Genomic DNA, 23,653 nt, shown 5'->3' with positions numbered 1-23,653 from the left:
ACTTCCTCACATTAATTACTCTGACACGAGGTGGATAATAAATAAAAATCCAACTTAGTAACTCAAGAAAACTACACGTGCTTTAAGGTAGGGGCTGCCATTTCATGGTCATTGTACAACATCTAGCACTGTTGGGTTCTGCCTGTGGTGCCGGCATTTAGGAGCTGCTGCACCACAAATACAGATCATACAATCAAACATTCCAGGTTTGAGCTGGAGGAGGCCTTAAAGATCTAGTTCCAACCCTCCTGCCATGGACATCTTCCACTAGACCAGGTTGCCCAAAGCCCCATCCAGCCTTGCCTTCAACACTTCCATGGATGGGGCAGACACAGCTTCCCTGGGCAAGCTATGCCAGTGTCTCACCACCCTCACAGGAAAGAATTCCTTCCTAACACCTAAATCGGGTCAGCTAGGTATATTGGGACCTCACCTTCCTCATCTCAGAATATTTTGCAGACAGTATGAAGTGGTTCTGGAGGAGTCTTGTGAAAAAAAATAAATTAAAAAAAAATAATCCAAGCTATCAGCTGTGCGTGTGGTCTCTGTAAAACCTATTTCAATTTAACTGCAGCTTGTGGATCTTGGAGGAGAGAATAATGACAAATTGTCCAAAGTGGGGAAGTGCATGATCTGGAATGGTTTCTGGTTTCTAGTGCTGCAAATGGATGTTTGTCACTTCTGAAAGACCAAGTCATCCTGTCAGAAATGTCACACTTGGAACTCTTTTCTTTACAGTCTTAAATTAATTCCTTGCAATTTATTAACTACCTACTTACATCCTGTGTACAATCCAAAACACGTGTACTACCAACAGACTGAATGCAGGACTGAAATTCCTGTCTGATCCTAATTTTCCTTTGTTTGCTTGTGGATTCTTGCAGGGAGCCACCTAAGCCATATTCATCTTCTTTGTGGGAGTACTGGGTGGAGGCTTAAATAAGGAGTGTACATAGTTAGAAAATCTAATGGACCAAAGAAGCATTTAGCCTGCTAGTGAGCATTTAGAGACTACTTTGTAATCTCATCTGTAGAGACAGAATTTGTTACAGCCCCAGCTAAAGAGCTTTGAATCTCAAAATCCATTTGGAGCAGATATATGCATTTTTTTATTTCTGGAGCAATAGGACTAAGTGTCTGTTTGAAGGTGACCGCTTGCAGAATCTAGTGAACTTTAAATGGGCCTGGAGCTATGCTAGACTGAAATAAGACAACAAAAAGGAACAGCCCCAATCCAACAGGTGTGATATGACTTCAGATCAAAGGTTTGATAGGTTGAATTCCAGTCCCTCTTCTTAACCATTAACTTCTCAGTTCTCTGTCCTCTTAATCCTTTTTTTCTCCGGTGCTGTTGGCCACTAATATTGGTGCAAAACACCATTATAGACACCAGGTTATTTTATTATGCCTTACAGACCAGTGCTCACTGCCCATGGGGGCAGGATTCCCAGAATCTGTTGAGGCAGCAGATAGAGTCTAGCCGTGCCGTAGGAGCAGCACACACTCATCTGCCTTACCCAGGTGCCAGGCGTATTGTGCAGTCCAGAAGTGCCATGGTCTGCTCTGATCATATTTTGATCTAACTCTTTTTCTCTGCTTCCAGGAGAGAAATACGAGCTGCACGCAGGAACAGAGTCCACTCCCAGTGTGGTGGTGCACGTCTGCGACAGTGACATGGAGGAAGATGAGGACCCAAAGAATTCTCCAAAGCCAAAAATCATTCAAACTCGACGCCCTGGTCTGCCACCTCCTGTATCTAACTGAGCCTCTCCGGCAGAAGCAGCACTTCTCTCCTCCAGCACAGCTCTTGGGTTTTTTTTGCTTTGTTTTGTTGAAAGGCAGCCATTGCCTTTTGAGTACCAGGACATAAAACTCATTTAAATCCCTTCTCAGTAATCAAGCCTATGTAATAAAAGGGCTAGGAAAAAGATCTTTGTATATGTAACCATATCACACACCAACTAACAGATTTTTCTGGAAAGGACAAAACAAGGCTGAAGAAACAAGGGAGGGGCTCAGTCTGAGGATTTTTTTCACAGCTATAATTTGCATGGTGAATCCTCACTACCAGAGAGAAAGTTAATGGTGGGCAATTAGGCTTGATATTCAAACTCCCAGAATACTTGCTACTTCCCTTCACCAAGCAGCCTGCTCCTCTTACCTCAGTTGCCCAGCAGACCTTAGTCTTTGTCCTTTTTTTTCCCCAGGGTGGATAGGGCAGGGGAGGGTTTGTGTATTTGGTTGAATATATTAGCAGCTTGGTGGCCTTTTCACCCCCCCTTCCACCTACAGCTGTAGAGTACACCAGTCCTTAATGGTGGCAGGAATGTCAGACAGAGCTCTCTGGGCTGAAGGGAGAAGTGGGAGCTTGCTGGGGGTACTGAAGTCTTTCAGTCCTTCTCTCTAGAGGAGGAGGGAGCCAGAATATCAATAGGGATTGCCATTTTATCTTCCATAAAGGGATGAGTGGTATTTCTCTCTGAGTTTGGGGAAGAAGGAGAAGATAACTGACTGCTTGTTTAAGATGGGATTCATTGCTCTCTCATAGCTGTAAGTTCCAGTGATGATACAGGCTGAATGCTTTCCTAGTGGTGTGTTGAATAGCCCTGAAACTGTTAGTAATTTACTTGTACATTCAGGTCTGTTCAGACCTTTTCCCTCCCCTTTTCCTGTGCTTTAAAGCCTTTTTTGAGCTGTACGCAGTTTGGGTTTGTGGAGGTGAGGAGAGGTTAGTTGGTGTTCTTTTGTCTTTTGTTGGGTTTTTTCTCTTTTTTTTTCTTTTTTTTTCTTTTTTTTAGGCCAAAGAAAACAGGACCATAATTACACACTTGAAATTAGACTGCATGCAATCAAATCCCCTTTTTTCACTTTGTCCTGCATGTTTCTTTCACTTGCAATGTATACTGGGTTACAAAAGATGTTCTATGTTTTCATCGTGTCTGACAGCAGACAAGATACTGGATTCCCTGTCTGGCAGATCTTCCCATGATGATTTTTTTTTTTTTAATGCATACTTGTCATTTTGAGAACATATTTTCTAGACACGTGAGCTCAGACTTTGCATATATTTAAGCATGCGCTTAATTTATGCGCATGAGTAGTTCCACTGAAATTAATACTGCAGAAAACTGAGCGTATGTGTAAGATGAGGTGGGATTTTTAAGCTAATTAGGTGCAGCTGTACTCCCAAAAGTGACTATAAAATGGCACAGTGGGATTCCACAGTTTAAAATCCTTTACAAGTCAAAATATTTAAAACATTTTCGAAGCTCATTCTAGGATCTGAAAAGTCAGCTTTAGGTTCTGTCATCAAGATCTTTATCGTAAAACCTAATGATCTGCTTTCTGAGGGAGGGTTCCATTCCACAATCAATCAGCAGTGAGGCTAAAAGCTTTAGCAGTCACATTCCCCTCGCTGGGGGATTGGCTCTGCAGGAAAGCATATTGCTTTGTCAGTGGAGAAAGGAGATGCTATTCTCACATGCATGGTGAGGATGTCCTGAGAATGAGGACCTGACATTCTCATATGTTTCATTCTCTGACCACCACAGACCCCTAATATTCCTGTTGAGGTGTAGTGCTTTACTTAGCATATATTAATAATGTGATACTTGTTACTGCATTATGGAGATCATTGTGTGTGTGTTCCACTAATAGAAGCACATTAAATACAACAGAGACGGAAGAAAAAATGGGGCTTTAATATCCTCATGATATCGGTGTAAGGTTGTCTTAAAGTAACTCCTTAGAGTTTTCACTTCAGTTATTTTTTCAGTGTTGCATTTAGAATTGGTTTAAATAAAGGAATTGTTACTCAGTGCCCTAGGACTATAACCTGATTCAAAACTGTTGTGGACACCCTAAGTATTTCAGGAGTAACACTACTGGTTTTTTTTGAGAACATACAGAACACTGAGGTCCATGGGTTTTAGACCAGTATAAACAGGCAGAGTAGGGTTTAAACTAAGATTTTTTTGTTGATGGATGCTGTATGGAAGAATTTAATGGTCACATCCTCAGCTGATGTAAGTGATCAGAGATCATAGAATCATAGGGTTTGGAAGGGACCTCTGAAGATAATCAAGTCCAACCTCCCTGCTGCAGCAGGATCACCTAGGGCAGATCACACAGAAAGGCACCCAGATGGGTCTTGAAAATCTTCAGAGACGAGGCTCCACAACCTCTGTGGGCAGCCTGTCCCAGTGCTCTGTCACCCTCACAGTAAATAAGTTTTTCTTCCTGTTGAGGTGGACCTTCCTTGATACTCTGGATTTTTTTTACATGCAAAAATCTTGGAGGCTGAATCTAGTCCTTGTATCCATGTACTCAAATTTTGGAGACTTGGTTTTGAACGACAGACTTTGGCCTCAAACGATGCAATACAAGACTGCAAATGAAAGCATTGATCTTAAATGCCCTTTCTTCAAAGTGCATTTTCAGACAGATTTAAAACCAGGCCCTACTCAATGACTACTCTTTGTCTTTATAAAACTATGTAGTTCTACCCAGGAGGAGGTGGGACATGGCTCATTGATTAAAGCACAGAAATAGAAACTACAACCCTGAAAACTCAAAGCAGCTTGTTCTAACTACATTCAAAGCTAATATGTCAACTTTATATGATAAAATAACTATTATAATTGAAAAATATTTCAGGTATTATGGAATAATGTCCCTATCATGAAAGTAACAGCATTTGTGACTCTTCAGAGAACCTGGTATTTTGCTGAAGGCTGGATCTTACCTGGCACAAAAGAAAGGCTTCTTTCAAAAAATGCTGAACATCTGGAAGAGTAACTGTCCCATTTAATTTGGTCCTTCAGAGGCAGAGCCCCAGCTTCCTTCAGTGAGAATTTACTTTTGGGAGCTCAGTCCCTCTGCCTTGTACTTTCCACAGGGTGTCTGTAATGCTCAGGTAGATTCTCTCATGTCATAATACGATAAATACGGATTAAATCTCTGTGTTGCATTCCAGCATCTGATGCATGGTGACACAGATGACAGTCCTTTTAATTTCCTTTCCAAAGCAGGAGCTCATGGGAGCAGCTGGCAGTGATGCCCTCAGGCCCTCTGCTGAGTGGACCTTGCTCCTGCTGCTGGTTGGAAATTACAGAGGGAAATTAGGGAGTACAGTTGCTGATTCTGTTGCCCACTGCGTGCTTGTCCTTTCTGACTTTGTCAGCTACAAAATGAAAATTTTAATGACTTCTAAGTAAAAAGCATGAGAACATTTACAATGCATGGTGAAAGGGTATTTTGGAATCTGCTCTTTTGGAGCAAAGAATTTATATGGCCTTGATTTTTATAATTAAGACAAGGTAGTACAGACTCCCCCCTTCCTAACACATACATGTGCACTGGAGTACACTTTGTTTTCAGCAAGAGAACAAGGCCAGACTGTCCCTTCCTCAAACATAACAAGATGGTCACTACATACATAGATTTTGTAAAGTGCTTTACGTTATAAAAATATGGCCCATGGATAAATTGTTTAACATTTACTTGATCCCAAATTGGGTGGGAGGGTTGGGTTGGTTTTATTTTGGTCTTTTTTACCCTCCTTCCCATTCGGCAACAGCGAAAATCCTTCTGCAAAAAGAAAGACTTCTGTGTACAGAGTAATAGACTGAACCATCTTGCCAGACTTGATTACAGCAGGATGTCTGAGCACTGTGACAGGTTATGTTAGCAGCATTTCTGTGATATTGTACATACTTTTGAAATACTCTATTTAGTCATGTTTTATAGGCTATTAAAAAGCGATCGGCCAATTAATCACTTTTACACTTGTATAATTCAGAGCTTAGTTTAAAAAAATAAACATGGCAAACAGTGTTTTTGTGTTCTGCTTCCATTGGTATTTTGAAAAGCAACATTTTGAAGAGTTAAACTATATTAATAAACTGACTAGTGTGGTATGCACTACTGCTCTCTTAACTGGTAGAACTGAAAACGCTTAAATGTGTGATATAGGCCAATATTTCTTTCAGTAGAAATCAGAGGGGGAGGGGGAATACCCCTCTTATTGGCAGGATGTGCCATGTTCCATTTTCAGCTGCTGCAGTTTCACAGTCATGTAAACTCACACTGGTTTGCTGTGGATTTGGCTGGATGTACACACAGAAAATCCAAACAAACAGCACAGTCCCTGGTGAGCAAAAGCACCTCCCTGACTGCTGATGTGGTTCTTGCTATGCTTTTGTAGCAATGGGTGAATACAGTGGGCATGAGTGCTTGAACAAGGAACATGGCATCCAGCTGCCATCCAGGCTGGGGAAAAAGTTCTCTTACATTAATATTACAAAAATTGAAACTGTTTGTGGTCTTGTGTCAGTTTGTACTGGATCTTTGAGAGGACTGGAAACCAGGCAATGAATTTGCTGAGTAACTGTCTTGTGAAATTGTTTTATCTGATGACTCAGATCTGCATTTGGAAAAAATGGGGGTTTTTTTGCTGGGTGCCTGGTATAAAAGGCTCAGTTTCTCAAAGGATGATTGTTTTGTGATTCTGAAAATGAGATCCGCTTCAGGAGTCTCACTGGAAACATAAGCTCTGAGCTCACAGATTCCTTTTGAACAGACAGGCTTTAAACTCCGTGTTTTGATTAGAAAAAGTTGTCATCTTACAGAGTCCTTTAGAGGTAAAATGTACTAGGAGGCCTGATCTGTTGTTCACTGTTGAGCAACAAATGAGCTTTCCCCAACTACAGTAAAGTTATTCCCCTGATCCAATTGAAATGTTGCATTATCAACATGCTGATTGTGGCTCTTCCATCTTGCTTGGCACTGCACACAGCACCTGGAAATAACCTTCAAGGCTTCAGTGCTAAATGGTAGAGATCTGCACGTCCCAGAGGATCTCAAACTGATCCCTGGTTTGAGGACATGACTGTATGCTTATCACTTCAGTAAGCTGTACACTGAAATAGGCCATGTTTATTTATACTGGGAATTTGTGCATGCGAGTGATAAGGTGCAGCCTGACCCTGTGTGATACTGAATAACAGGAGTTAGGAGTGTTCCTCTCAGGTGTGGCAGGAGCCTGAGGCTGCCCTGGCTCCTGCCTTGGTTACTCCCAGATGTGTTGGGCAGTGCAGCCCAGACTCCAGCCCTGCAGCTGGTCTGTAGTTACCACCTCACTCCCTGATGATGGGCCCAACTTAGCACCTCACAGGGGTTGGGTCCTTCAGCATTTTACTGAATGATCGAATCTTCAGTCAGGCTGGGGTTGTTAGAAGTCTGGAACAGCTTGCTTGAAGGGAAGGCACTATCTGTCACAGATCTGAAAAGCTGGAACAAACTTCCTCTGGAAGAGGGGATTTAAGGAGGTTGTGGATATCCTGATCAAAGTGTGTTGAGAATCTTGACTAGAATTATTTTTGTTCCTTCTTCAGTGGTAAACATTTTACCACTAGACATTTAGCCACTTAAGGCTTTCTCTCACATACTGGTATGAATGTAAGACCTTTGCATTTCCTTGATTCCCCTCTGCCCAAGAAATCATACTAAGTTCTGTTTTACCAAAAAGCAAAAACCAGGTATGGATTGAAGACAGACCCTCATTTATACTTATCTCTTGAATAACTGTTTATGCTAGCAAAAGAAACCCAAAAACCAAGCACTGCTTCTATTTTAGCACATCTTCTGGGGAAGTTTGGGGGCATACAGCAGTTTTAAATATTCCAGACTCCTTAAAAGGAGATTTTTTTTCTAATGTGAGCTGTACTCTTTTTTAAATACATACAGACTCTGGCATTCAGGGGTAAAATTACAAGGCCAGAAGTGTTGTAAAAGCTCCTTCCCAAATTTCTGTTTGAAGTGCTGAGTGTATTTGCTTTGGCTTGGTGGGGAGGGAAGCTTGCACTGTTAGAAGCAGAACAGCAGCAACACTCCTGATGGAAGGGCAAGAACCCTGAATGCCTCCACTGCAGAGATGCTCAGAAAACATTGAAAAATAGCCTTAAGTTGTCTTTTCCCCTGTTGTCATCTTGTTCAGTTGCTACCCAGAGATTCTGAGGCTGCAGTAAGAGTCATCCCTGGGTCCTTTTAATACAAGATCGTGTCCTGACGCAGTGGCTATGAAGCCCAGAATTTGGAACATTTCTTAGGGAGATTCTTGCTGCAGTAAGGCTGGGAAAGCTGTAGAAATGTGAGCAGCCTCAAAGTTAAGGAAAGATAAAGATATTCAGAACTTTAAGACAGACTCCAGGATTTAAATCCCTGTAATTGAGAGCTGTATTAAGAAAGGCCCATTTGCTGTCCCGGAGTCAGGGGCTTCCTCACTCACCTGAGTAAGAGTATCTAGCAAGAAGGATTACACTTCTGTTACACACCAGAAAAACAGCCTTGTTTTAACCAATTACTGTAAGGAATCATTTCTCTAGGAGGAGACAGTTGTGTCTACATTAGTGTCACACAGATTTTTTCCCTTCACTATTTCTTTAATGAAAGTAAATGTTTTTAATCCATTTTAGAGCTGAGTTCTTGTTCAGAAACTTCTGAAAGAAATGCCATCTGTAATGACTGACAGATCTTTAAGTGTCAAATTTGGCAAGTTGTCCTACTGTGGGTAGCTGCAGAAATATTTCATGTATGTTGTTGTAGATTTAAAAACATAACTCATGTTTTCATTCAAGTGTCTGCATTTCTGACACAGATGTGACATATCTGTATATATTACAAATCAATACTATTTTTAACCACATATTTTGTACAAATATTCACATTAGCTCTGTACTTCAGTGAAAATCTATTATGGTATTAAACATTTTGGTGGAATTAGCAAACTCCTTGTCCATGCTTTGTTTCCATTTCGTAACAGTTTTAAGCAGCAAAGCCATTTCTTACCTCCAAAGACAAATACTATTATCTCCAGCTATTTATAACAGTGCCTTAAATCCATATACTCCTCTACCCTCTAGTGACCAATTTCGGCTACTGCAGAAGCATGCAAGGGTACTGCTGTAGTTCCCCAAGCCTCTGGATCTGAGAGAAGCCAAAATTAAAGTTAAACCAACAATAAGTGTGTTGTTTTTCCTTGCTAGCAACTTTTAGCGCGAGGCAGCACATCGATGTCGAAGGGCACACAGCTGGATATTTCAACATACAGAGATAAAATGGCTTTTTTATTTTTCTTTTTATCCTTTCTCCAGAGCTTCTGGTGTGGGTCAGTGTCAGGAATCAGATGATGAACTTCACGGCACAGCTGTGGCCTAGTTCAGCTCCTGTGTACAAAAAAACACATCCACACAGCATCTACCCACCACAGCAGTATGTGTTTCCAGTTAAGTCTCCTGTCTCTAACAGAAAAACAGTAATGAAGGGGGGGAGGGAGATACTAGGACAATAATTAAAAGAGCCTTGTCTCCTGCTACAATTCTTAGAGTCGGCGTGAGGCAGAGGGAGGTGTTACCCTTGCTTACAGAAATTTAGATACGATGACCAGACTCTGCCACCAGCTCAGAGATCTGGAGCCCGTGAAGTCGAGCTGTAGCTTCACACGAAACGGAGGGGAAGGAGGCAGAACCTTCCCCGGATCGCAGCCTGGAGGCAGGCTGTGTGTAAACCCTTTTCTACCTGCTTACCACGGCTGCACAGCGCGGGAGGTGCGGAGCCTCCAGCAGATTGCCTGCAGCACCAGAGGAGGTTTATCCCGTACGGAGCGAGGCAGAGAGAAAAAGAAAGAAAAAAAAAAGAGAGAGAAAAATCCCCCCAAACTCACAAGTTATGTTTTCTTTCCCTCCATCAGTACCACCTGTGAAGTGGTTACTAAGGAGCACCGGGGGAAAGTAGGATGCTGGGCTACACGGCCACAAAGCGGGCGAGGTCTGTGTACGCCCAGGAGGCTCTGGACCTCGGTACGGGACAGGTCTGCAGCCGGCAAGGCTGGGAACCCGGCTCAGGCCTCGGTCCCCCTCCAGCAGTTCAGTTTCACGGGGAATGAGGAGGAATAAACCCGTTCTCCTCTTCAATCCGGGACATAGCCTTCAATATCACAACACGGGGGGGGGGGGGGCGGAAAAAAACAAACCAACAAAAAAAACCAACACGCAAATAAATGAGAAAACGGAAAATCGAGAAAGACAAGAGGGGAAAAAAAAAAAAAAAAAAAAAAAGGCAGCCAGGCCTTCCAGGAAGCTCGTTTTGCTCCATCCCGCCTCCCGCTCCGCCTCGGGCCGCGGCGGCTCCGCCCGCGCTGCGGGGCGGGCGGCAGGTGAGGGCGGGCGGTGGCTGCTGCGGGGGGAAGCGGTTCCCCAGGCGGGTTGGTGAGGCCTGAGCGGGGCTGCCGGGGGTGCCGAGGGTGTCGGTGACGTCTGGGAGGGTGGGTTTCGCCGGTCCGGGATGTGCTTGGCGGGGGCTGGGCTGGCCCGTCCGGGTGAGGACGCCCGGAAGGGTCCGGCCGCGGTTTGCGGGCTGCCGGGTAGGGCGCCTCGGGATACAGTCTAGTGGCTGCGGTTGTTGGGTTAAGAGTTGGACGGGATGGTCTGGAAGGTCTTTTCCAGCCTCCTGCGAATGCTGGCCCTGCTGCTGTCGTGGGGCTGAGCGGGTCCCCGGGTACCTCCCAGCCGGACAGCCCTGCGCCGTCTGATGCCTTCGTCCCCCGAGAGCCCCTTCAGGACCCCAGAGCCTCAGTGCTCCTGGGTTTCTGGAGTGGCCTGGGTCAGCAGATCACAGTGTCGTCAAGCCGTTTGGCTTGGAAGGCACCTGAAAGATCACCTAGTCCCATCCCCTCCCAGACCAGGTTGCTCCAAGCCCCGTCCAACCTGGCCTTGGACGCTTCCAGGGAGGCGGCCGCCACAGCTTCCCTGGGCAAACGTGCTCAGGTTGTATCCGGTGAAGACCAGTGAAAAGCTTGAAAAAACCCGTGTCATTTATTAAAAAAAAATACGCAGTTAAAGGATTAGGTGGCATTAACACCATTAACTCTGTGTATTTCAGAAGTGAAGGGCCTGGTTTTGCCTGAGGCGACTTAAATTCATCCTTCTGGCTTCCTAGAAGGGACGATTTAGGGCTCAGCCACAGACCAGACTTAATTTGGCAGGTGGGATTCAGGTGGACACAACGGCGTGTTATCCCTTTCTTCCTCCAGATTCAGCTGAAAGAAATCCCACATCAGCTGGGTGATTCCATGGCCTTTGGGTCTGTGATGTGTGCTGAAAGGGGAATTCCGCCTCTGAAGTGTCAGTTCATTCTTAGCAGGACTCTAGGCCTAGATTTTAATTTTGGGAGACGTGCAAGTTCAGTGTAACATTTGACTACCTGCAGGTCAGCTGTGCCTATGCTGTTTTCCAGTGTAAGTTATATATATGAGAGATTTAGCTGGGAAATCAAAGTAGGAAAATTTCCCCTGGAAGATATCTTGTTTTCTACCAAAATGACAAATCCTATTCCATTATTGCAATGGTATTCAGGTGCTTGTTACACTATTAATTTTTATATTAACTAGGTTGTTTATGTCCTCAGGATATTAATATGAATTAATCACAATCACTGTTTTCCAGCTGAGTTTCAGAAGTGAGTTGTTCCAGAGGATTGCTGAAAAATGGGAACCTGAGGGGAACTGTGTGGAATATCAGTACAGTCCACATGCAGGATTGGACTGAACAGTGTCTGGTTTTGTAGTTAAATTATGCTGTTGAGCAAGAAGCTGGGAATATTAGCATGAAAATTTGTATCAATTACAGATAGGGAAATGCTGTGTGAGTGTTTTACTGGGATCTTACTTTGAGTTAAATAACTGAGTTCTTAACAAAAAAGTGGGAAAGGCAGAGGGAAACTGGGCCAGGGCAGTACAACCAAATACAATGTGAAATTATGTCTCATATTATGTCATGCTGTTAGATAAGGAGTGCCAGCCACAGCCAGGTACAGTGAATATCTTTTAATCATATGATCAGAATTATTGCTGAATGTTTATCTAGGAAGCAAATGCTTTAGGCTACAGTGTGCAGTGGTCACCATCTCATGCAGCTGATGGATGGGACTTGCGTGGTGTTCCTTGTGTCTTGCATACTTCATGCTGTTTGCACTCAGGTAGCAGTGGTATTTGACTGGAAAGGACAGATGAGTCTTGCTTGGAAGATGCAAGATTTCCAGTGGCTCCCAGCTGTGCTACTGAACCTGTCAACCGCCTCTTTCCAATCCATTCAGAAGCATAAGTGATTAGTTAGAACAGCTTAAACTGCATGTTAACTTGTATTCCTTCTTGTTTGTAAAGGTGTGCCTTTTGTAGTCAGTGTCAGATTTAGTTGATCAGTAAGAGCTTGGTTATATAAGGAAGTTAGGATTAGGTCAGAGATGGGATAAAATGTTGGGAACCTGATGTTCCTGCTCTTTGTCTGACTCTTGATCTGACACACCTTTAAAGCAGCAAAACCTTTTAATGGATATACTTCTGTATCTGAAATGCAAAGCTTATTTGCTGGTTCCTCCACTAGAGATTGTACTTGGCATATTTAGGAATCCCTTCCTGAGTGCTGGGGCTGAGAAGCTGTGATGGTTTCTAGCTGGTCCCCTCTCCGTGATGGCAGCTGTGCAGGAACAGAGTCCTCCAGTTCTAGTGTGGACTTCCTGCAGAAGAGGTGTAATGCTCCAGGTATTTCAGTGAGGTACATACATTTCTGGTGGAGATGGACCTTGCTGTTCTTGAGGTGAGAACTGCCCCTGTTTACATCTTAACTTGTATCAGGCAGAAGGTTTCTCACAGGACAGCTTCTTGCCAAAAATACTTGAAAAGTTGACAAATTTCAAGAGCAGGAGTTCCTGTGTATTTGGGACAGGGAGAAGTAAGAAAGAGGTCTGCAAACTGTGTTCTATCCAGCCAAGGGTAGTGTCTCATTTCCTATCTCTGAAATTAGAATATCAATATAATTGATAGGTAAAAGGTCTCGTTCCTATGTTTGGAGTGCTCAGTGTTAGTAAGCAAGCTGCATAAAAGTATAAGAAATATTTTAGCTACTCATTTAAAATTAAATTATGGCTTTGACAAACAGGTTAATGCAAACAAATCTTCTGTCTCTGCTCAGCAGATGCCATGTTGCCTCTGAAGAGGGGACAAACACCTTCCAGAAGAGCCATGAACTGCTACTGGAAAGTCCTGGCCATTTTTTTGCTGTTTCTCCCAGCTGCATTGCTTATCCAGCCAACCCGGCCCAGAGTGTTGCTGGTATCATTTGATGGATTTCGATGGGATTACATCTATAAAGCCCCAACTCCCAATTTTCATTATGCCATGGAGAATGGTGTCCATGTCAAACAGGTCACGAATGTGTTTATAACAAAGACGTACCCTAATCATTATACGATGGTGACTGGTCTCTATGCAGAAAGCCACGGTGTAGTTGCTAATGAGATGTATGATCCTGTTCTGAATGAAACTTTCTCTCTGAACAACATGGATATCCATAACTCCAAGTTCTGGGAAGAAGCCAGCCCAATATGGATAACAAACCAGAGGGAAGGACATAAAACTGGAGCAGCTATGTGGCCTGGGACAGATGTGAAAATACATGGAGTCTTCCCTACGTATTATATGCCATACAATGAATCTGTTTCCTTTGAAGATAGAGTTGCTAGGCTTATTGACTGGTTTACATCAGAAGAACCTATAAACTTTGGTCTCCTCTACTGGGAACAGCCTGATGAGATGGGCCATATTCTGGGCCCAGAAAACCTACGTATGGGAGAGGTAATTAGTGATATTGACAAAAAGCTGGGATATCTTCTGTCTGAACTGAAGAAGGCCAAGCTGTGGGATGTGATAAATGTCATAATCACAAGTGATCACGGAATGTCACAGTCCTCCTCGGAAAGGCTCATTGAGCTTGATCAGTATGTGAGCAGAGATCTCTATAAAGTCATTGACCATTCTCCTGTGGTAGCAATTTTGCCAAAAGAAGGTAGGAGCTATAGCAATAAAATTCTCTGAATACTTTAGTATCAAAACTTAATAGACTTAATTCCTTAACTGAAATGTTGGTTGCAGCAGTGATGCCAGTAGGACATCAGCCTTGAACAAGGAGTACTTGCAGGACCACTCCTTTTTCCTTTTTCCTAGCTCTGTCAAAATCCTGGATTAATTTTCTGAAATGAAAAGTGAGCAGATTTGTCTGTTGTTGACCAGCATTGCCAAGTATCATTAGTCCTTATGAGGAGAAAGATAATCTAACAGTGGTATCAAGGAAGAATGGTGTTCTAGATAGGTAACAACTGAATGCTACATATCTGGCTTTTCATCTAGATGCTAAAGCCAAAGTGGAAGAATTAGGTTTCAAACTCAAACAGTAAACTGAAACCAGATGGGGACATTTGATAAAAAGAAAGTCTCTGTTGGCTATTTGATTAGCTGCCAGCTATTGTGGTTCACTTTAGTTTTTTTTTTCTCCCAGCCAGTTGTGTTGATGTCATTTTTATTGTGATAATGAAGGCCAAGAACATGGCTGGAATTAAAATCTGAAGTCTGGTTGCAGTCACTGAAGGGTCACTTAAGGATCAGGTGTATATTGAGTATCATTAAGTGCTGCTTTATATTTTGATGATCAAAAGCTGTAAGTATGTGGTTTGAATGTGTTAGCCTGGAAAACAGCATTTTTTCTGTAGGTAGGGGTGCTAATTTGGAAGCTGAGTTTTAAGATGGCCTTCTGAAAAGGTTTTTCTTAAGATTTCTGTAACATTTGCATCAGTAGCGGATAGCACTCCATATTTAATGCCCCAGCATGGAGGCTATTTTGCAGACTTAAACAACCTTTACATATGTAAACAAAAATCTCTTGTCATTTTGAGTTTGAAGAATACTCTAAATTAAAATGTTAGTCTTTCCAAACTGAGATAATTTGCTGCCTGAGCACACCCATGTGCTCATAGCTGGGTGCTGTGTCTCTCAGTGGTGACAGAAGAGGTGAGTTTGGGAGCTCCATCCCAATGGAGAGAAGCATAGTTGACCAAGATGTTCTCATTACCAAATAAAGGAGGTGTAAAAGTAAACTTCAGTGCTGAAACATCCCTAATGCAGTAAATGAGAAATTCACGGTGTGGAACCTGACTCTTCTGTCTGCTAAATGCTGAAAAGAAATATACTTAAGTACCTAAGACTGATTCTTCAACAGTTATTCTGTTTGTCTTGCTTAAACCAGGGGAATGGTAAAACTTGGTGAGACAATGAGAAAAAAAAGGAATGCTTATAGATGCAATTATTTCTGCCACTTTCGGTGTCTGGCTGCATATTTTTTCCCTGAGAGATGGATTAAAACCACATTACAGTATTAGTCGGGGTTCAACAAATTGTATGTTCATGAAGATGGGACCTGTGACACAGCTGGTGATGCTGGCCTTTTTCTTGCACTTGATATCACAGAATCATCAGGATTGGAAAGGACCTCTAAGATCACTGAGTCCAGTCATCAACACACAGAAAAAAAGCTACCAAAAAACCCCAAATCCCAAACAAAAATCCCACAACCTTGGTCACTAGAGCATGTCCTGAAGTACCAAATGTACATGGCTTTTGAATCCCTTGAGAGATGAGACTTAACCACCTCCCTAGGCAGGCTGTTCCAATGCCTGACCACTCTTTTAGTATAGAAATTATAGAAATATATTTAATTCAAATAATTATTTTAGTGTAAAATGATAGTTTGCTGTGTTTGGGGCTGCTTCTCCCTGTTATCCTGGGTAGAGAACTGGCATAACAAAATTAATTTTTGGAAATACTAGATCAGAGTTCCTTTTCTTGTTGTTGTAGCTATCTCTGTCATATCTGGACTTTTGCTGTCTCATCTTGACCTTTTTTTTTTTCCTTAATTTTAGTGATTTTTTTTTTTTTTTTGAGATAAGAAAAGTTATGTGTTAATCTGTTTCCACTTTTCTGGAATTTCTGGAATTTCTCTACTGGATCCTAGGAATGGAGAGGGCAAATTAAGATGGTTTCTTTAAAGACATTGGGCACCTCCTCCCAAACTTTTTTTTGTTCCTGAGATATATTCAGAACTCCATGCACACTGTAAATGGTAGACCAGGTTTTTTTCCTTGGTTTACTGCAGGAGGTGTCTCGAGTAAAAGTAATGACTTCATGTCATCAAGGCAATTGTTTCTCAGAACAGAGGAGAGCTCACTCACAGGAACACCTGCAGGATGTACAGCTCACTGTGAAGACACAACTAGTGAGAAATGTTAAATCAGTATGACAGGATGTGCTTAAATCCCACCTGTTTGCTAAAAATGGCAGTGCCGGCCACAAAGAAACTAGCAGAAACTAGCACTGAAATTGCAGAGACCAGCTGTAAACTCAGCTGTCTGACTGAATAGTGCCTGTGTGTAGCACAAAGTACTTCAGTAAGTGATGGAGCTGAGATATTTGGTGTACAAAAGAAGTCTGTTGCATACACTGCCTGGGCCTCAGTAGGAATCTGTGCTGCTTCAGAGGAAGATGGGGAGGATTGAAGAATCTTTTATGGTTTTGTCTGTCTGTCCTAGTTCTCCTTTCTGTGCTCTGATGTCCCAGCTTGTCCAGCTGCTTTCTGGCTGTTCAGGGTCCTTTACTGGAAAGCTTGCAAACTGGAAATAAGCAAACAAAGAATTTGAGGTGGAAAACGCCAACTTATTTGATAGCCTTAGTACAACTCTTGAGGTTTTATGCTTGCTATGCAGTAGAAGAGTAGGGGAAGGAGCAGACACAAAACATATAAAGGAGTTGGCAGAGCTGTTAGCCCTTCCTGGATACACAGAGTTGCTAACTGTTCTAGACCCAAACTGCCATCTTAATCTGCCAGTCCAACCTGTCCCTTAGTATGTTTGTTGTATCATGTCCCTCCCTGCTTAGTCCTTTGCAATCTTTGTACAGCTCCTAACCTGTTGGTGGCATCTGGACTGTGACCCGAGGGCTTCCATTGAGAGATTACTGCAATCTAGTTTTGCTTATCCCTAGGCAGTGAATTGCCAGCACTAGGATCTTACATCAGGCATAACAACAAACTAGGTACTCTTTCTAAATTGGCTAAACTTGTTATCCAAATGGTAGAAGATCAAAACTGGGAATCAAATGAAGTTAAATATGTAGCTGTTTATTGGAGGATCTTGTAGAAGGAGAAATAAATGGTTGGGTTCACTCAGAAATAAGTTTTCAGAGATGCCTAAAACCTAAGTGGCTGCTCACTTTGGGCTTTTAAATGAAAACAACTAACAAACTGCTTCAAAATAAATACAAAGTGTCACTTGTCATCATAGCCAACTGAGGAGAAAAGAGAATTTGTGTGCACTACTTCATAAACAGGTTTAGGAGGTATCTTCTTGCTTTCAAGCTTTACATGGAGCTGATTTCTTTTCTGTGAGACTTAACTGAACTCATATGTGTGAGAAGCTTACATTCTGGGAACCGTGAAATGAGGGATTATGCTAAAATTAGCAAGGTGTTTATCTCTTGGGAATAGACTGTGAAGCCTGATGCCAGGTGTGAGCTGTGAACGAGCTCTGGATTTCTCACAGTAATTTCTCCACACAGTGTAATCCACTGTTGTCTCTTCCAGCTATAATTAACTTTTGAGGAAGTGCCTTTTATCCTCTTCATTCAGCTGTATTTAAACTACTGATGAATTTAGTAAATATATCAGTATGTTTACATTTTTTCTGATTTTCTTTTTTTTCACTTGTTTGAAGGCAAACTGGATGAAGTATATGAAGCCCTGACCAATGCTCATCCCAACATGACTGTATATAAAAAGGAGCAGATTCCAGATAGATTTCATTACAAACACAACAGCAAAATTCAGCCAATCTTAGCAGTGGCTGATATAGGATGGGAAATTGTATGTAATAAGTCTGATGGTTTTCAACGTGAGTATTCTGTCTTTACAGTGTTTTGCCATATCTTCCTGTTCAGAAACTTTACATGGCTTTTTCTCTCCTGCTTTCAACCAATGTTAGTTTTTTGTTGTGTTTTTTTTCCAAAGACTGGAAGGGTAAACTCTGGATTTCCTGATGGGATGGCACCATACTGTTAGGAGAAGGGGAACTGGACTTAGCATTTCTAAAAATTAAGCTTACTGAGATAAGATCATTCACATGATCTTATCTTATCTAGTGGCCACATAGCTGAAGTCTTGCAAGATCTAGCAAACTGACAAGCACTTCCTGAGAAAATGAAAATAATAAAAAAAGAGTTGTAACTACATTTGTTGAGTAGAGGATAAATAGCGTTATTTTATCATGTACTATTTGCTGGAGAAGGGTTGAATTTGGAAAGACAGGAATGCTTTCTGAAAGTCCTCATCTTCTGTGGATGACCACATATGGTACCCTTGTTCTACTGCTGGAGTCATTGAATATTGTGTTAATGCACACCTGTGATTTTTGTTGGCCTTATAGGATAAGATGCATTCTAGGTGCTTTGGTGGTAAAACCCCCACTTTTTAAGTTACCTTGGGGTTCTGAGATTTATTTTAGGTAGGATGGAGACAGTAAACTGTAACTTTTGATCAGTTGGGAGGCAAAAATATAGATGTCATATGGTAAATTTTTAAGTTTTTATATTGAAAACCTTTTCAACTTTGCTGCTGGTTATGAACACTAAGAGACTGCAAGACTCTGCAAGACTCCCACAAGTTCTTCAGCTGTTGATAGTTGATGAGAGCAGCTGTTTGTGCCTGCAGGTTTATTCACTTGTTCAGAGTTTTTAGTGCCCCTGTAAGGGGGAGGCAGTGGAGACCCCCTCATGGGATCTATAAACCTTTTCCTTGTCCAAGAGCAGATAGTGCATAAAGCTGGACAAGCTGTCCAGCCACTCAGAGCTTATGGTCTGTCTGCTACTAGGAGTCAAACTGTCTCTAAATGGATTGATTGATTGATTTATCCTAAGAGATCTGGTCCAGTTGCAAATTGGAGTTTTCCTTGAGGAAAATTAAGGGAATCTCTGTGTAACCTAGTATGCCATTGACAGTGCTGTTCCTGCCATGTGAGCAGGAATGTTACCTTTTTAAATTATTTATTTTTATTTTTTTAAATAGTGCTGTCACAGATGGAGTGATACACTTCATTCATATGACAGAAGTAGGAATATGTTTACTGATATAAACCAGTGATTTAACAAAGCTTGATAGTAGATGTGACAGTGGTTCCACAAGATTTGATGGCAAAGGGCACTTGATTATTTACTGCATGGAGGACAGGGGTCAGACAAAACTGTCAGGGAGACCCACCCATTGAGTTGCAAGGTTCAGAGTGGACCCCCTTGCTTTCTAAACTCCTTCCCAGAGAGGAGATTAGATGCAGCTGGATCCAAACTTAGTGCCACACTTGTCAGAAGTGCTCTACATTTTTTTTTTAAGGCATCTTCTCTTTGTAGTTCTGAGGCTTGGTATTTGCTAGGAGACAATTTTGCTCTTGATCAAAATGTTTCTCCTAAACCTCTGCAAGAATAAATGATGACTGTTCCTTTTCTTCATTATGCTAATTCTAGGAAAAGGTTCAATGCTTGTTTTGCAACTTCAGAATATTGACCTTTATCTTTTCTTTCTAGTTGGTAATCATGGATATGACAACATCTTACCAGAAATGCATCCCATTTTTGTGGCAGTCGGGCCTGCTTTCAGAAAGAATGCCACCAAAGAAGCCATGAATGCTACAGACTTGTACCCCTTATTGTGCCATCTACTTGGTATTAATCCACTGCCAAACAATGGTTCCTTCAATGCTGTGAGAGATATACTTGCTGAAGAAGTTCCTGCAGCCTTTGGAGCAGACACCTATGCTACTGCTGTAGGAGTCTTTCTGGGCAGCTTCCTTGTGATGGTTTTTATTGTAGTTTTTTTTAAGCATTTTTTGCACACCCAAGGAAACGCCATGCAAATGCAACATACTGAAGCTGCCCAGCCACTGTTGCAAGACTAGTAACACTTGGTACTACTTCCTGATTGATGCTTAAACTAAACTACAAAAGTATGAATAAAGGTGGATCAGCATAGATATATGGAGGAAAAGAAACTGGATGCTGATCCATTGGTACACTGAAGTACATATGTACCAGGTATGCAGAGAAGGAGGATGTTTCTGTTTCACCCTACAACCATGTCATCTTGCAGGGGTTGAAAATTCTAGGTAAACCTGGAAAGTTGTATGTGTAGACATGTGATGACAATAAACCTTGGGTACCTCACTCTGAGCTGCTTTTAGGGAAAGATCATCAACAGAGGTGCACATCACAGACTAATTACATGTGATTTCATTTCCCAGGGGTTTTTTGGATTGTTTTTTGAGAGAGAGGGTTTTTTATGTCTCTAAGAAGTCACTGTATGTTACTAGACTTCATTTTTTTCTTCCCTGCCCAAGGAAGCTTTTGCATGGACCACCATTACATACAGGTAGCTTGATGGATTAAATCCTGCTGAAACCAACATTATTATTATTAAGCTAGGTCATACAGTACTAAGTGTCTAAGTTTAGAGTTAAACATATTTCTTTAAACACTGTGTAAATTGTAGTCCCAAAATATGAATCTAGGTGGTATTACCTTTAGCAATTAAATAAATGCCTTTAGCATTATAATGCCTTTAGCATTAAATAAATATATTTCTTTTTTTTTTTTTTTTAGGTAAATATAGGTCTTTATGGTTTTACGTGTGATTTTAGGTAAATGTAGGTCTATACTTTTTGGTTGTTTCCTGTACACTGGACTGAATTTTCTAGGAATTCCACTCAGCTGGCAGTTTAACACTGCAATACAAGCACAACACCAGATCTGTTACTGGAGACTCTTCTCAGGCTTGAGCTTGGCTTGCTGTTTGTGTTTGATCTGGTATGTCTGGGTGGATCTTAGAATTTGATGAGTAGGATGAGACACACAGTTTAAAGAACAGCTGTATGAATTTCAAGCCATAAATACTCTTAAAGCTGAGAAAATACACTTTAATATGAAACAAGGCATTAGACTGGAGTTTGTTTTGCCAGAGGAAAGTCGCTGTCAGGGAAAATTACTAATTCTGAGTCAACAAAACTTTATTGCTCTGATTCTTTTGTGTGGGGCAAGAAATATTGCTGTTGTCGCTGTGGGTTGTTTGATCAGCTCACTTAATGGTAGGTGAGAAGATGCTGACTAAGGTTTGTATGAAAAATATGGTATGAGGTGAGGAAAGTTGTCTAGTTGTCATGACTTGTTCAGAAGCTGAATTTTTTTTCCCTCCCTGTGCGAGTTAGTATTTCTCTGCACTTTGCTTCTGATTACACTGCCTGAAGGAGAAAGAAACTCTTCCAGAATTCACACAAATAGTCTGGTATTTCTGTGAGTGCAGCTGATTGCTTTGTGCACAGCACCCAGCAGAGGGGAAAGATGGGAACACCTTGGCCCTGGATGTGCTCTGTCAAACTAATGATGTGACTAACAGTCCAGTGCTGCCATGGAGAGGGTTGCTAGCAGACCTAGCAGGGAGCTGCAAGGAGCTGACACACTGAAGTTAAAAACTCATTTTGCTGAACTTAATTCCCAACTAAATAACATCTAGGCGAGTTGAGAAGTGAGCTTATTTCTTGCTGCCTCAGTCATGACTGCAGTGCCATTCTGTGAACTGCCTGGTCATCACTGGGTCAGAAGTGATCTGTTGGATTCCTCCATGATGGCAGGGACACTTGCTTAGCATTAAGCTGTCTTGCAAACAGATGTGCAGCTTCCAGAGACCATAGCTGGGTGTAGTGAACACTTGAGAGGGAAGGCAATTAAGTACTGCTGAAAGTCTAGCTGTGATAATGGCTTTAGGATGGCAGGAAACTAGCAGGACAACCCCTTAATTTGGGGGATTTGTATGAAGTCTCATGTAACTTAATCTGATTTATCTCTGCAATTTTGCTGTTTCTGTTCTGTGTGCTGCTTTGTTGTCCTATATCGTTTTCTTAAGAAAACACTGAAGCAAAACATCTGGATTAGGCATGCCTGCCCCTGTGAAGCTGATTCTTGGTGGAGCTGACCATTTGGTATGTCTTCAGTTTAATTTGCTGATGCCAGCTAAAGCTGAATGCTGCCGGGGCTTTAGAAACTGAAAGATAAAAGCAGTGATGGTCTTCACAGTAGTTTGTAGAGAGGCTGGGGAAGACTGAGGAGAAAACCTCGACCTCTGAGTCACTTTCCTAGCTACCTTGCAAAACGTGGATTGCAGACAGCAAATTACTGCATTGAGTCCACCTTTTCTTATTTCCAGCTGAAAAACTAATTGTAGCACAAATTCAGTGTGTGTCTGAAGAAGGATCTACAGGCTTGGTTAAGGGAATAGCAGTGAAAACTGAACATACTACAGTCCTCACCTGTAGCTAGGTCAGTTCCACAGTTTCTTACTTTGGAACATGCTGCTTTAATAGAAATTATTCTTATAGCAGTAATTTCATAGCAGTGCTTATGGCAGATATAAAAACAACTGAATTGTAATCTCAGAGGTGTTCATTAAACTACCACTTTTTAAATTGTGACAGGTGTAGTTCTATCATCAGCCAGAGTAACCTTTGATTTTAAGGAGAGGACAGAGTTGGTCAGCATTGTTCAGTCATCCCAGGACTTAGACTTACCTGCCAAAACATGCAATGAGGGAAGAATAGGAGGTTTGAGAACAGTAATATTACAATAAATTGATGACTTCTTGATGTCATTGTTCTGTATTACACTGTAAGGCCCCTTCTTTGAGGAGGGTAAAATAAACATTGTAGAGAACTGAATGGACTTTCTCAACATTCCAGTATTTCAGTTTAGGTTTAAATGTGTTTCCTGTGTTGCTACCGTGGATTTGCAGGGACCTCTTGGCTGGTTTCCTTGTTAGGATATTTGCCTGGCCAGTGATAAAACACTGTTTTAAATTGTTGGGTGTATGCTTAATGAAATAGAAAGCACATCTGATGCCACTGGAGAAAAACATCAACCTTTTCTCTGATGTCATGTGAGGTTTTTTCAGACTACCTTTTGTTTGGGGAGGACGTGGGGTTTGGTTTCTGGATATATGATACATTTTATGTTGTATGAACAAGTTTATTGGAAAGTGGATTTGAGTACACTGTATCCTACTTGCAGCTTCAGCTTGGAAACTGAGAAGCTTGCATGATTTTGTCTTTAATTATTGACCTGTGAAGCATATTTTGAGATGTTAAAGGTTTTGTTTGTTCCTGTTTGGAAATGGTGAAGTCAAAATATATCTTTGCTGTAAGTGCTATCAAGCATTGAGTGCTTACTTCATTTAAAACACTTCTGGAAAACACCTGAATTGTGCAGGGACAGCTGGGGCAGAATGGCCTTAACTTAGATGAATCTCAAGTATTTATTATACTCTCCATATTGTCTCCATATTTATTAAAAATAACTGAAACTGTGATAGAACTTAATTGTAGGTCAAAGTTATTCTACAAAAGACCTCTTGATTCTCACTGTGCTGCTGTATAGGGGCTAACAGTGGTTACAACAACAGTGGTTGTATAGGTTCTTTTATCAGAGCTGCTGGAATGCTGTTCACTATAATTGCAGTCTCTAAAAAACAAATAAACCCCCCCCCCAAAAAAAAAAAAAACCCACAACACAAAAATGCCTATCATAAGATGAAGGGTTGTGTAGGATGACTTTTCTGAAGTGTGGAACAACACAATCTTGAGCTGTGTGGGAAGAATGACAAAGGAGCAGTTGAGACCTGTTGTTTTGAAA

The 23,653-nt window shown here is 41.7% G+C and overlaps 2 protein-coding genes across 7 annotated transcripts in view; both read left to right on the top strand.

Moving 5' to 3' along the window:
* RCAN2 (regulator of calcineurin 2) overlaps positions 1-8,786 on the top strand; it is an 84,968-nt gene extending 76,182 nt beyond the window's left edge. For all 4 annotated transcript variants that reach the window (XM_051614154.1, XM_051614157.1, XM_051614155.1 and 1 more), the window contains one exon: positions 1,604-8,786. In XM_051614154.1, coding sequence (XP_051470114.1) covers positions 1,604-1,764 — 161 coding nt within the window. In that variant the 3' untranslated portion in view covers positions 1,765-8,786. The remainder of the gene's footprint in view (positions 1-1,603) is intronic.
* A 1,402-nt stretch (positions 8,787-10,188) lies between these two features.
* ENPP5 (ectonucleotide pyrophosphatase/phosphodiesterase family member 5) lies at positions 10,189-23,171 on the top strand. Of its 3 annotated transcripts, none has more exons than XM_051615193.1 (4): positions 10,189-10,213; positions 13,029-13,898; positions 17,650-17,826; positions 19,508-23,171. In XM_051615193.1, the coding sequence occupies exons 2-4, from the start codon at positions 13,034-13,036 to the stop codon at positions 19,876-19,878; spliced, it is 1,413 nt and encodes a 470-aa protein (XP_051471153.1). In that variant the 5' UTR covers positions 10,189-10,213; positions 13,029-13,033; the 3' UTR covers positions 19,879-23,171. The 3 variants fall into 3 exon arrangements, with proteins under 3 accessions (XP_051471153.1, XP_051471154.1, XP_051471152.1); XM_051615194.1 differs by lacking the exon at positions 10,189-10,213 and adding an exon at positions 10,240-10,261; XM_051615192.1 differs by lacking the exon at positions 10,189-10,213 and adding an exon at positions 10,242-10,265.
* Positions 23,172-23,653: the final 482 nt, after the last annotated feature.

The sequence above is a fragment of the Apus apus genome, chromosome 3, assembly GCF_020740795.1.
Source record: "Apus apus isolate bApuApu2 chromosome 3, bApuApu2.pri.cur, whole genome shotgun sequence".
Lineage (NCBI taxonomy): Eukaryota > Metazoa > Chordata > Aves > Apodiformes > Apodidae > Apus > Apus apus.
Note: the sequence above shows the minus strand (reverse complement) of the source record. Positions and strands in the feature narration are given on the sequence as shown.

Coding starts and splice junctions, on each gene's coding strand:
- ENPP5 (XM_051615193.1), top strand. CDS start 13,034: ATGTTGCCTCTGAAGAGGGGACAAACACCTTCCAGAAGAGCCATGAAC. Junction 13,899..17,649: donor AGCAATTTTGCCAAAAGAAG/GTAGGAGCTATA, acceptor ACTTGTTTGAAG/GCAAACTGGATGAAGTATAT. Junction 17,827..19,507: donor TAAGTCTGATGGTTTTCAAC/GTGAGTATTCTG, acceptor TTTTCTTTCTAG/TTGGTAATCATGGATATGAC.